This window comes from Papio anubis, unplaced genomic scaffold, assembly GCF_008728515.1.
Source record: "Papio anubis isolate 15944 unplaced genomic scaffold, Panubis1.0 scaffold1558, whole genome shotgun sequence".
NCBI lineage: Eukaryota > Metazoa > Chordata > Mammalia > Primates > Cercopithecidae > Papio > Papio anubis.
Window position 1 is genome coordinate 1870 of NW_022161534.1, and position 12348 is coordinate 14217.

At 56.6% G+C, this 12348-nt stretch overlaps 2 protein-coding genes across 2 annotated transcripts; both read left to right on the plus strand.

Moving 5' to 3' along the window:
- Window positions 1-1732: 1732 nt before the first annotated feature.
- Window positions 1733-8500, plus strand: LOC101021017 (ribonucleoprotein PTB-binding 1; the record flags this gene model as incomplete). The annotated part of the gene is made up of 11 exons (XM_031661443.1): window positions 1733-1942; window positions 2038-2167; window positions 2570-2664; window positions 3690-3777; window positions 4049-4260; window positions 4357-4450; window positions 4526-4653; window positions 6017-6091; window positions 7122-7265; window positions 7745-7828; window positions 7918-8500. Coding segments are annotated over 11 exons (1407 nt in total), but the record flags the coding sequence as incomplete, so codon positions are not given.
- A 1011-nt stretch (window positions 8501-9511) lies between these two features.
- LOC116272677 (ferredoxin-2, mitochondrial-like) lies at window positions 9512-10140 on the plus strand. Its single transcript, XM_031661442.1, has 3 exons — window positions 9512-9665; window positions 9758-9812; window positions 9964-10140. The coding sequence occupies exons 1-3, from the start codon at window positions 9512-9514 to the stop codon at window positions 10133-10135; spliced, it is 381 nt and encodes a 126-aa protein (XP_031517302.1). The 3' UTR covers window positions 10136-10140.
- The last annotated feature ends 2208 nt before the right edge of the window (window positions 10141-12348 follow it).

Consider the following 12348-nt stretch of genomic DNA (forward strand, 5'->3'; position numbering starts at 1 on the left):
ACGATGGGTGTGGTTATGGGAGATCTGTGCCCAGACCTTGGCACAGGGCGTGGGCCAAGGCGAAGGGCTGCTACCTGCACCTTTGCTGCCCGGGCATTCAGCAAGTGCTGGGGCCCAGGCCCAGCCACTTCCCTTAGCATTGCTACCTGGCTTGGCCACTGTCTGGAACGAGAGCCCTTCCTTCCCCACCCCTTGCTGATTATCTTTTTTTTTTTTTTTGAGACGGAGTTTGGCTCTTGTTGCCCAGGCTGGAGTGCAATGGCGTGATCTCAGCTCACCGCAACCTCCGCCTCCCAGGTTCAAGCGATTCTCTTGCTTCAGCCTCCCTAATAGCTGGGATTACAGGCATGAGCCACCATGCCCGGCTAATTTTGTATTTTTAATAGAGACAGCGGTTCTCCATGTTAGTCAGGCTGGTCCTGACCTCAGATGATCCGCCCACCTCGGCCTCCCAAAGCGCTGGGATTACAGGCATGAGCCACCGTGCCTGGCCTCTTTTTCTTTGTTTTTAAGCAACAGGGTCTTGCTCTGTCCTTGGAGTACAGTGGCTCAATCATAGCTCACTGTAATCTTGAATTCCCGGGCTTAAGCAGTATTCCCCCCTCAGCTGGGACCATAGCCCGGTACCACCACATCCTGCTGCAGCACTGTTTCTTGGGACAGCCATCACCAGTACCCTGATGTGGCTGGTCCCATGAAGGCTGTCAGCCTGGCCTTGTCTGATTCCAGCTCTAGACTGTGACCTGGACAAGGGACTGTCCCTCTCTGAGCCCGAGTTTTCCCACCTACAAAGTAAGGGCGCTGACAGTGCCTGCCTTTTTTTCTTTACTTTTTTTTTTTTTTTTTTGAGACAGAGTCTCACTCTGTTGCCCAGGCTGGAATGCAGTGGCCGGATGTCAGCTCACTGCAAGCTCCGCCTCCCGGGTTCACGCCATTCTCCTGCCTCAGCCTCCTGAGTAGCTGGGACTACAGGCGCCCGCCGCCTCGCCCGGCTAGTTTTTTGTATTTTTTAGTAGAGACGGGGTTTCACCGTGTTAGTCAGGATGGTCTCGATCTCTTGACCTCGTGATCCGCCCGTCTCGGCCTCCCAAAGTGCTGGGATTACAGGCTTGAGCCACCGCGCCCGGCTGCCTTTTTTTCTTTTCTTTTCTTTGGTTTTTTTTTTTTTTTTTTTTGAAACGGAGTCTTACTCTGTTGCCCAGGCTGGAGTGCAATGGTGTGATCCCGGCTCGCTGCAACCTCTACTTCCCATGTTGAACTGATTCTCGTGCCTCGGCCTCCCAAGTAGCTGGGATTACAGGCATGCGCCACCACGCCCAGCTAATTTTGTATTTTTAGTAGAGATGGGGTTTCACTGTGTTAGCCAGGATGGTCTCGATCTCCTGACCTCGTGATCCGCCTGCCTGAGCCTCCCAGAGTGCTGGTATTACATGTGTGAGCCACTGCGTCCGTGGCCTTGGCTTTGGTGGTGAGGCAGCTCCCAGCTCCGCCCTCCCTCCAGCTGCGTGGTCTTGAGTGCGCCGACCTCTCCGTGCCTCAGTTGCCTTCTCTGATAAATGGGTATGATGCAGCCGCCCAGGGTCATTGGGAAGATCAGATGAGCTGATGCAGGAACGAGGCGCAGGGCAGTGAAGGCCTGGTGTGGAATTCACCCTCATGGGGCAGCAGAGTCTGGTTACGGTTGTCACTTCTCGGGGTGGTGCAGTCACTGCTGCCCGGGTGCTCATGACTGCCTGCTTTCCTCCGGCAGCTGGCGTGCGGCCAGGATGGGCAGCTGAAGGGTTTCGCGGTGCTGGAGTATGAGACGGCTGAGATGGCGGAGGAGGCACAGCAGCAGGCGGACGGTCTGGCCCTGGGGGGCAGCCACCTGCGAGTCTCCTTCTGCGCCCCTGGGCCCCCCGGCCGCAGTATGCTGGCCGCTCTCATCGCTGCCCAGGCCACGGTGAGCCTGTGTGGGCAGGGGTGGAGGGGTGGGGATGGGAGCCCCATGGGGATATCAGGGCCCCGGCGGCGCTCTGAGCTGCTCTGTTCCTGCAGGCCCTCAATCGGGGGAAGGGACTCCTCCCTGAGCCCAACATCCTGCAGCTGCTCAACAACCTGGGCCCGTCTGCCTCCCTCCAGCTGCTGCTCAACCCCCTGCTCCACGGCAGTGCAGGGGGGAAGCAGGGTAAGGTGGGGCTGGGCAGGGGCCCCCACTGTGCAGAACGGGCTGCAGCACTGTCTCCGGCACTCCCCGAAACTGCTCATCTTGGCCATAGTGACAGGAGCCCAGGAGTAGGGCTGAGGGGGAGTGTGGAGTCATAGGGGGAGCTGCTGTTGTCCACAACTGGGGGCCGCGACCAGGGCCACACAGCGGCCTGCAGTGAGCTGGGGTGCTGGCAAGAGGGGGTGGACTTCACTGGACTAGCCTCTGCTCCTTCTAGGCCCTTCCTTTGTGCAAGTCCACTGCCCACCCCCCAGCCCTAGAGCATCAGTTTCCTGCCCCTTCAACGGGTTCAGGGCTGTGTTTCATGAGGCGGGGCAGGGAGGACACAGGGACCCCCACCCATCCTCCTATGTCTCCCTGCAGGCCTCCTGGGTGCCCCCCCAGCCATGCCGCTGCTTAGTGGGCCAGCCCTGTCCACGGCACTGCTGCAGCTCGCCCTGCAGACCCAAGGCCAGAAGGTAACACACACGTCCCCCTCACCCACCGCTCTACAGCCCCTCCTTGCTCTTTTCAACACAGCTGGCGCAATTGGTGGGTTGGGGGGACCTCTGGCTGTGCCCTGGGGGCCCAGAACCCAGGTGAGGCCGACTCCCCCCAACCCCTGCCTTTCCCACCCACATCCCCATCCCCCTCTGGCAATCGCTCATGACAGGGTTTGCCATCTTTCCCTCCATTCTGGAGAGGGCCCCTGGACTTGGTGCCTGGAGTGGGGTCAGGGGACCTGGACATGCCCATTTAGAGCCTGAAACTGGGTGTGGGCTGGGAGCACGGCTGCTGGGCACCACTTTGTGAATAGACTGCTCGGAAGCTCCCCTGTGGAAGAGGCACCTGGGGAAGAAACTCCAGGTCTATCCCCTCAGTGCGCACGCACATACACGCACACACACAACTCACACCTAGAAACACAGGTATACATACAGACTCACACATACAAAGGTGCAGATATACACACACAGAGACAGACACAGACATAAGTCAAAGACACACATAGACACACAGAGAGACATAAGACAGACTCACGCACGCAGAAACAAAGACATATACGCGTGCGCACACACACACACAGACGTACACCCATGCTCCGCCCTGTCTGGTGTGGTTCCCTGGATTCTAAGTCAGTAGTGTCAGTGTGTCTGTCTGGTGGTAACTGACAAGAGTACATGAGCCTGTGGGTCTGACCTTCTGTGACTAAAAGTGGCTGTAACGCTGTATGGCTGTCCCACTCCATGTGGCTGCAGTTGATACTGTGCTGTAATCACTGGCCAGGGAACTGAGGCCTGGCGCTCAGGACACCCTCGGTCACCATGGCTGATGGGACGAATGATGGGGTTGGAGTGTGGCAGGCACTGGGGAACCCCATGCCTGTCTGCCCAGGACCGGCCGAGCCCTGGAGTCAGGGTGTGTCTGCCAAGACTCTGGGCCACACCTGTCTGCTTCCCTGGGCCACCCTGCCGCCATCTGCAACTGTCTGCTCTGTCCCTAGAAGCCCGGCATCCTGGGAGACTCACCCCTGGGCGCCCTCCAGCCTGGGGCCCAGCCGGCCAACCCCCTCCTCGGGGAGCTGCCTGCAGGTAACGCAGACCCCGCCCACACGGTGTCCCCCAGCCACTTCCGCTTCCTTCCTTGCTACGTGGCCTTGGACGAGTGACCCAACCTCTGTGGGTCCCCGCGCCCTGGTCCATCAGTTGGGTGTCTCCCCCAGGGCCCAGGCGTGAGCTCTGCTCAGTGGCCAGCATGGATTTGTCTCTTGACCACTGGGCCCTGGTCCATGTGGGAGCTGGAGGGCCCTGGGGAGAGGGGTCCTCTGAGCCTGGGCCCCTGAAATCCTCCTTCCCTCCCTAGGAGGGGGCCTGCCCCCGGAGCTGCCGCCCCGGCGAGGAAAGCCACCACCCCTGCTGCCATCCGTGCTTGGCCCTGCTGGGGGTGACCGGGAGGCCCTGGGCTTGGGTCCCCCAGCGGCCCAGCTCACTCCTCCCCCCGCCCCTGTGGGGCTCCGAGGCTCTGGCCTCAGAGGCCTCCAGAAAGACAGTGGGCCTCTGCCGACGCCCCCTGGGGTAAGGCCTTGCCCTGCGCGCGGCACCACACCAGCCTCCTGTTCCACAGAGTCCCCTTTCCTGGGGGCCCTCGTGAATCTGGCCCTCCTGCCGCAGGTCTCACTGCTGGGGGAGCCCCCCAAGGACTACCGGATTCCCCTGAATCCCTACCTGAACCTACACAGCCTGCTCCCGGCCAGCAACCTGGCGGGTAAGGAGGCCCGGGCCTGGGGAGGCGCCGGGAGAAGCCGCCGCCCAGCTGAGGGCCCCCCACCTAACCCCCCAGCCCCTGGAGGTGGCAGCAGCAGCAGCAAAGCCTTCCAGCTCAAGTCCCGCCTGCTCAGCCCCCTCAGCAGCGCCCGCCTGCCCCCCGAACCAGGGCTGTCTGACAGCTACGGCTTCGACTACCCCTCGGTGAGTGCCTGGCTGCAGCTCTCTGTCCCCTGAGGCCAAATCATTCTCCAAACTGATATTTCTCTAGGATGGACTATGCCAGGCCATGTGCTAGGGAGGCGACAGGGAACGTGCCGGATATGGTCTCTGCTTTTTTTTCTTTTTTTTTAAGAGACGATCGCCCTATGTTGCCTTGGCTGGAGGGCAGTGGTGCTATCATAGCTCACTGCAGCCTCAACCTCCTGGGCTCAAGCGATTCTCACACCTCAGCCTCCTGAGGAGCTGGGACCATAGACATGCACCACCATGCCCAACTAATTTTTAAATTTTTGGTAGAGACGGAGTCTTATTGTGTTGTCCAGGCTGGTCTCAAACTCCTGACCTCAAGTGAGCCGCCCACCTCAGCTTCCCAAAGTGCTGGGATTACAGGCAAGAGCCACCACGCCCAGCCTCATGCCCTTAAAGTTTCCTGTCTCTCTGTACATCACCCCCTGCTTCCCGGTCCACCTGCCTGTCTGTCCATTCCCAAGACCTGGAGGATCTTGCGTCTCAGTCTGTCTGTCATCCTGATTCTGTCTGTCTCTCCCAAGAGGACTTAGGCCACACTGTCTCTCCTGAGAGACAGGGCTTACCTTTTCTGTCCCTCTCTCTCACCTTTGGTTCCTGTTTGTACTCCTGGAGATTTGGTCCTTCTATGACGCCAAACTCCTTGGCAGGTCAGAAATTACAAACTGGGCCAGGTGCAGTGGCTCACACCTGTATTCCCAGCACTTTGGGAGGCCGAGGTGGGCGGATCACCTGAAGTTGGGAGTTCAAGACCAGCCTGACCAACATGGAGAAACCCTGTCTCTACTAAAAATATAAAATTAGCTGGGCGTGGTGGCACATGCCTGTAATCCCAGCTACTAGGGAGGCTGAGGCAGGAGAATTGCTTGAACCCGGGAGGCGGAGGTTGCGGTGAGCCGAGATTGCGCCATTGCACTCCAGCCTGGGCAACAAGAGCAAAACTCTATCTCAAAAAAAAAAAAAAAAAAAAAGAAATTGCAAACTGGCCGCCCATAGGTCACCTGGGTGATGTTTGGCCCCCTCTGGATTTCAAACAAATAACAACGGAAATTAACGCTGACACAGGAAAACTACAAGAGTCCACACGCCTGGAATTCCCAGCTTGCCTGGGAAACTCCAAACACTTAGACCCATGGGGGGCACCCCCTTCACAGCAGCCATCCCTGGGGCCGAGGTGCATCCAGCCCCAAATTTGCCTCTTCCTGGTCCCAGAGTGGTGGGGGCTGTCTTCCCTGATGACAGCTCTGCCAGCGGAGTTCAGCTAGGGGTGAGGCTGGGACAGATTCCAACCCATTGTGCTTCTCCCACTTTGATTCAGGACGTGGGACCACGGCGGCTCTTCTCCCACCCACGGGAACCAGCCCTTGGGCCTCACGGACCCAGTCGACACAAGGTGAGAGCCACCTGGTATGGTGTGTGTAGCAATCAGCTTTTACTATATGACAGGCTGTGCCATGACTTAGTAGCCTAGAATAGCAGACCTTGTATTTTGTGTGTTCTTTGTGGGGTTTTTTTGAGACAGGATCTCACTGTGTTGCCCAGGCTGGAGTGCAGTGGCTCCATCATAGCTCACTGCGGCCTCAAACTCCTGGGCTCAAGCGATCCTCCTACCTCAGCCTCCTGAGTAGCTGGGACCATAGGCACTCACCACCATGATGGTTAATTTTTGTACTTTTTGTGGAGACGAAGTCTCCCTATGTTGCCCAGGCTGGTCCAGACCTCCTAGGCCCAAGCAATCCTCCCACCTTGGCCTCCAAAAGTGCTAGGATCCCAGGCATGAGCCACCGTGCCATGCCAGGCATTGTATTACTTCTTGCTACTCTGTGGGGCAGTGGGCGGTCCCTGGCACTCACCCGGGCCTCAGTGAGCTACGTGGCCTCACATATTTGGCGTCCATAAGCTGGAACAGTTTCTCTGTGTCCCTTCGTGCAGTGATGATCCCCGGGTTCCTGGAGGAGGAAGAGGAGGCGGGTACCCACGTGCCAGCTCTCCTCAGTCCTAGTCCTTTAGTCAAAGCTAGTCTTTGCAAAACCCAGAATTGCTGGGCATGGTGGCTCACGCCTATAATCCCAGCACTTTGGGAGGCTGAGGCGGGTGGATCACCTGAGGTCACGAGTTTGAGACCAGTCTGACCAACATAGAGAAACCCCATCTCTACTGAAATACAAAAAATTAGCTGAGCATGGTGGCACATGCCTGTAATCCCAGCTACTTGGGAGGCTGAGGCAGAAGAATCGCTTGAACCTGGGAGGCAGAGGTTGCAGTGAGCGAGATCATGCCATTGTACTGCAGCCTGGGCAACAAGAGCGAAACTCCATCTCAAAAAAAAAAAAAAAAAAAGCCCAGAATCATTTTGGAGGATCATATACACAGGGCTGGGTACTACAATTGTCTGCTTCACTCCACCGACCCTTCTTCCGCAGATGTCCCCCCCACCCAGTGGCTTCGGTGAACGGAGCAGCGGTGGGAGTGGCGGGGGCCCCCTCTCTCACTTCTATTCAGGCTCGCCCACTTCCTACTTCACCAGCGGCCTGCAGGCTGGCCTCAAGCAGAGCCACCTCAGCAAGGTGAGGAGCCTCTCTGGCTGAACACAGGCATCCTGGGACAGCTACGATTTGGGGGTGCTTGCCACCGGGGCTCTGTGACCCTCGGTACCCAGGCCAAAGCTGGGGTGGTGGCAGGGGTCGGTCTTGCTCAGGGTGGAGTAGCAACAGCCTGTTGTCCTCCATCCACCCTGTGCATCAAGCACCTAGCACTGCTAGCCTTCCAGGCTTTCTGTCACTTGCTCCCTCTACAGCCCAGGCTGTGGGTGCTACTTGGCCTCATTTGACAGATGAGAAAACCGAGGCTCAAATAAAATGGAGCAATTGGCCCCCAGGTCTCATGGCTAGAAAGTAGCAGAAGCAAGATTTGAACCTGAAACCTGAAACCCTTCGCCTGCGGGGACAGGGAGGGCAGGGAGGGCACGGGCGCGGGGGGGGGGGGGGGGGGGGTGCTTCCTCTGGCCCCCAGGGAGTAACCTGTTCCACCTCTCCATTTCTTCCAGGCGATCGGCTCTTCCCCACTGGGCTCCGGAGAAGGGCTCCTGGGCCTCGGCCCAGGGCCTAATGGTCATAGCCACCTGCTGAAGGTACGGGCAGGGGGTGGGGACATGCAGGGCTGGGGAGCCCCGGCCCCCCAGCGGCCCCTGACCTGCCCCGCCCTGCCCTCTGTCTCCAGACCCCACTGGGCGGCCAGAAACGCAGCTTTGCCCACCTACTGCCCTCGCCCGAGCCCAGCCCAGAAGGCAGCTATGTGGGCCAGCACTCCCAGGGCCTCGGCGGCCACTACGCAGACTCCTATCTGAAGCGGAAGAGGATTTTCTAAGTGGCTGGCGCCAGAGATAACTCAAGGGCCTGCACCAAATCGCTTTTGGGTTTTCTGGTGTTTTGTTTTGTGTTTTTTTAAACCATTTTCTCTCTTTCGGTAATAGAAAAATCTCTGAAAGACTTTACTGACCAATCAGCTGGAGCCCCAGGAGCCCAAGGGGTGTGGGGGAGTCTGGAGGCCTCATTGCACCTCTGGCTTGCTCCCCACACCGAAACCCTGCAGCCTTAAGAGAGAGGGGCCCCGGCCTGCTCTCCCTCCCTTCCCCCATCTCCTCTTCCGATGTGCCCGTCTCTCCGGAGCCCTCCTGCCTCGTTGATCCTGTAATTTTGGCCTTTCGAGTGCCTTGGAGGTTTCCCTGACCTCCCGTGAGGATACAGAGACTGTCTCCTTTTTTTTAACTTTGACAACTGACTTCTGTTTCCTTTTCTAATTTTTATTTTTAAAACCACCGCGGACAACCCCCAGCTGTGATTCCTTCAAGGTCCGGCCTGTCCGGGCCACCATTCCACACTTTGCAGTTTGAAACAGCTCTTTTTCCTACATCTGCTGCAGGCATGGCTGTCTCCTGCCCCTGCCTGCCCATCTGGCCAATATCCCAGCCCCGGGGCCCGGGGTCCCTGCCGCAGCCCCCTCCCCTTCTGATGCCTTAAAAGCTGGGCCCCAGGCCCTGCTGGCCAGAGCCACAGATGCCAAGCTCTGGGAGCTTGACTATGGACCAAACAGCTCTGGCCTAGGGATTGGGCCACCCTACCTAGGATCTCCACCCTGGGGACAGTAGAAGGGCAAAGCCTTCATCTTGGCGAACCAGCCTCACCACCCCCTCCTGCCTGGGCCTCGGTGCAGAGATGGGCTTTCTCTGCCAATCCCCTGCTGTCTGTCTGTGGGAGTCGGACGTTGTGCCCATCTCCCAGAGCCTCTGCTGTCACTCCCTTGTTGAAGATGAATTCTTGAATTCTGCCTGCCCACCCCAGGCCAGATCCCTGGAGCTGGCCTCCTTTCAGCCCAGTGCCAGAAACCAGCACTCCATGAAGATAAGCTCTGGGCCCGCACACCAGCAGGACCTGTCGACCTGAGGTGACCCTGGGCCTTGCCCCCAGCCAACTGGGCCACTAGCTTCCCTCCCTTGACTCTGGGGGTCCACATCCACTCCAAGGGGACTATTCCCCGGACCCCACCCCAATCTCCCCACACGGACCTTTGCTGAATTAAAGTTTGTAAGTAAATGGTTTTAAAGAAATCAGAGTTGGCTGGTTCTTGGGACAAACAGTGGGCCTGAGTGGGAGGTCTGGGATGGCCCCGCGGGTTTACCTGAGCTGGATCCCGCCCTGCTCTTCCCTCCTTGTCACCGCAGGCCCTAAGCAAACATCTGCGCTTCTGTTCCAGTAATTACGGGCCCTTACCTCACGTCCCTGGCGCGGCGCATGCTCAGTCGGTGGGTCACGTGATGCACGTCATGGCTGCCTCCATGACCCGGGGCGGCGTGAGTGCCAGGGTTCTGCTTCAGACTGCAAGGGGCACCTGGTGGAACCGAACTGGGGGCACTGCGGGGTCGGGGGAGGGGGTGGCGCCGGGGACAACCAGAAAGTTTCAAGCGACAGGTACCTGAGGCGCCCGGGGCGGGCAGCGTTAACCCGTCAGATGCCGGCGGGGCGGGGCTCTGCGCAGCCGCTCACTCAACCGTGTTTTCCAGGCTCGCGCTCGGCGGGAGAGGAGGAGACAGGCGGCCCCGAGGAGCCCGGGGACGTGTGAGTGCAGGGGGCCAAGTCCCCCATTCCTCATCCCACGGAATTCCTCTGGTCCCCATCTTGTCCTGTAGCTTCATCTCGCGGTCCCCCTTCTGCTTTGCCCTATTCAGCACCTGTGCGTCAAGCCTCAATCCCTACTTCCTAACCCTAGATTCTACCCGGGCCCTGAGCCCATCATCCAGTTCGGCATTCGCACCTCCATCTGTCCCCAGGGTGAACGTGGTGTTCGTAGACCGCTCAGGCCAGCGGATCCCAGTGAGCGGCAGAGTCGGAGACAATGTTCTCCACCTGGCACAGCGCCACGGGGTGGACCTGGAAGGTAGGAACTGGGCACAGGGAGTTAAGGAGGTCCTTATCCATTTGTCCAAAACAAAAACAAAAACAAATCAGGTGTGTCTCTTCACGACTTTTCCCACCAAATATGGACTAAAATCCAAACCCCTTACCACGGCCTCATCTGTTGCCAAGCTCTTATTTATTAAGCATTTATTAGAGATCACTAGGTGACTCCCAGGATTTTGTGTTCTCTTCCCCCTTCCTCCCAGTATTCTAGCCACATTGGCTTTCTTTTTGTTGTTGTTTTGAGATGGAGTTTCACTCTTGTTGCCCAGGCTGGAGTGCAATGGCTTACTGCACCTCAGCTCACTGCAACCTCCACCTCGCGGGTTCAAGCGATTCTCCTGCACCACCTGCCAGACTAGCTGGGATTACAGGCGCCCACCACCAAGCCTGGCTAAGTTTTGTATTTTTAGTAGAGACAGGGTTTCACCACGTTAGCCAGGCTGGTCTCAAACTCCTGACAGGCAATCTGCCCGCTCAGCCTCCTGAAATGCTGGGATTACAGGCGTGAGCCACCACACCCAGCCCACACTGGCTTTCTTGTGGTTCCTCAAACAGTCCAGCTCATTCCTTCCTGCCTCGGGTCCATTGCATTTGCTGTTCCCTCTGTCTGAAGTGCTTGCCCAGCAAACATTCTGGCTCTTTCTCATCCTTCAGACCTCAATGTAAATGTCATGTCCCTAACAATTCCATTCCCCTCAGCCCAGCTGAAGTACCCATGCCTTAGTTACTCTGTCTCATCAGTGTGATATGATATATAGCACTTCTCACTTTTTTGTCTTTTCAAGAGACACAGCCTTGCTGTGTCGCCAATGCTGGAGTGCCATGATGCAATCATACATCACTGCAGCGTTGAACTCCTGGGTTCAACTGATCCTCCCACCTCAGCCTCCCAAGTAGCTGGGATTATAGGCACAAGCCACGATGCCAGGCTGTTTTGTTTCCTACTTTGTCATCTGTCCCCCAGTGAGACTGGAGACCCATGTTCTTATTCATGCTTATCTGTTGCCTTGCCTGTCAGGATGTAACAGGTGTTTGATAATTTGTTGAGAGAAAAATAATAATAGAAATTTCTTGTCCAGGCGCAGTGGCTCACGCCTGTAATCCCAACACTTTCGGAGGCCGAGGCAGGTGAATCACTTGAGGACAGGAGTTTGAGACCAGCCTGGCCAACATGGTGAAACCTTGTCTCTACGAGAAACACAAAAATTAGCGGGGTGTGGTGGCACATGCATATAATCCCAGCTACTTGGGAGGCTGAGGCACAAGAATCACTTGAACTTGGGAGGCAGAGGTTGCAGTGAGCCAAGATGGCACCACTGTACTCCAGGCTGGATGGCAGAGCGAGACTGTCTCAAAAGAAAAAAAAATATATATATATATATGTCTTTAACTATGTTAATACATATTCACTGACTGAATCTTCTTGACAACTTGAGTAGTAGAGACTGTTATTCCGTATTATAGATGAGGAAACTAAACCCCAGGTTAAGTAGACCTGGTCTAAGGTCAAGTGAGTGACAATACTAGACTCACCAGTCCATTTTAGCCACTAATCTGTGTTGCCTTTTTATGAATACCTACTGCTCGTCAGGCAGCAATACACAAAACACATAAGGCCTCTGTCATTTCACACCCATTTCGGCCTAATAGGGACAATAATCCCACAGGTAAATATATAATTATGTCATGAGTAACTTGGGAAGGGTTGTCTGGAAGAAAATATACAGGGTTTGCTTTTGGAATGAATATATCAGGGATCCTGATTTTATCATTAAAGGGGAAGATATGTTGGGAGGGGTTATGAAAGGCCTACGTAAAGTTCTGTTCTGGAATCCAGCAGCCAGTAGTCTAGGACAGAGATTGGAATGTGAAATAGATTTGCTTTTTTTTGAGATAGAGTCTCGCTCTGTCACCCAGGCTGGAGTGCAGTGGCCAGATCTCAGTTCACTGCAAGCTCTGCCTCCCGGGTTTATGCCATTCTGCCTCAGCCTCCCGAGTAGCTGGGACTATAGGCGCCCGCCACCACGCCCAGCTAGTTTTTTTGTTTTTTTAGTAGAGATGGGGTTTCACCATGTTAGCCAGGATGGTCGCGATCTCCTGACCTCGTGATCCGCCCGTCTCGGCCTCCCAAAGTGCTGGGATTACAAGCTTGAGCCACCGCGCCGGCCCGATTTGTTTATTTATTTATTTATTT

What these genes read in the sequence shown, in the direction of transcription:
- LOC116272677 (XM_031661442.1), top strand. Translation starts at nt 9,512, where the DNA reads ATGCACGTCATGGCTGCCTCCATGACCCGGGGCGGCGTGAGTGCCAGG. An exon ending in CAGAAAGTTTCAAGCGACAG is followed by an intron (nt 9,666 to 9,757) that starts GTACCTGAGGCG and finishes CGTGTTTTCCAG; the next exon opens with GCTCGCGCTCGGCGGGAGAG. An exon ending in CCCGAGGAGCCCGGGGACGT is followed by an intron (nt 9,813 to 9,963) that starts GTGAGTGCAGGG and finishes TCCTAACCCTAG; the next exon opens with ATTCTACCCGGGCCCTGAGC.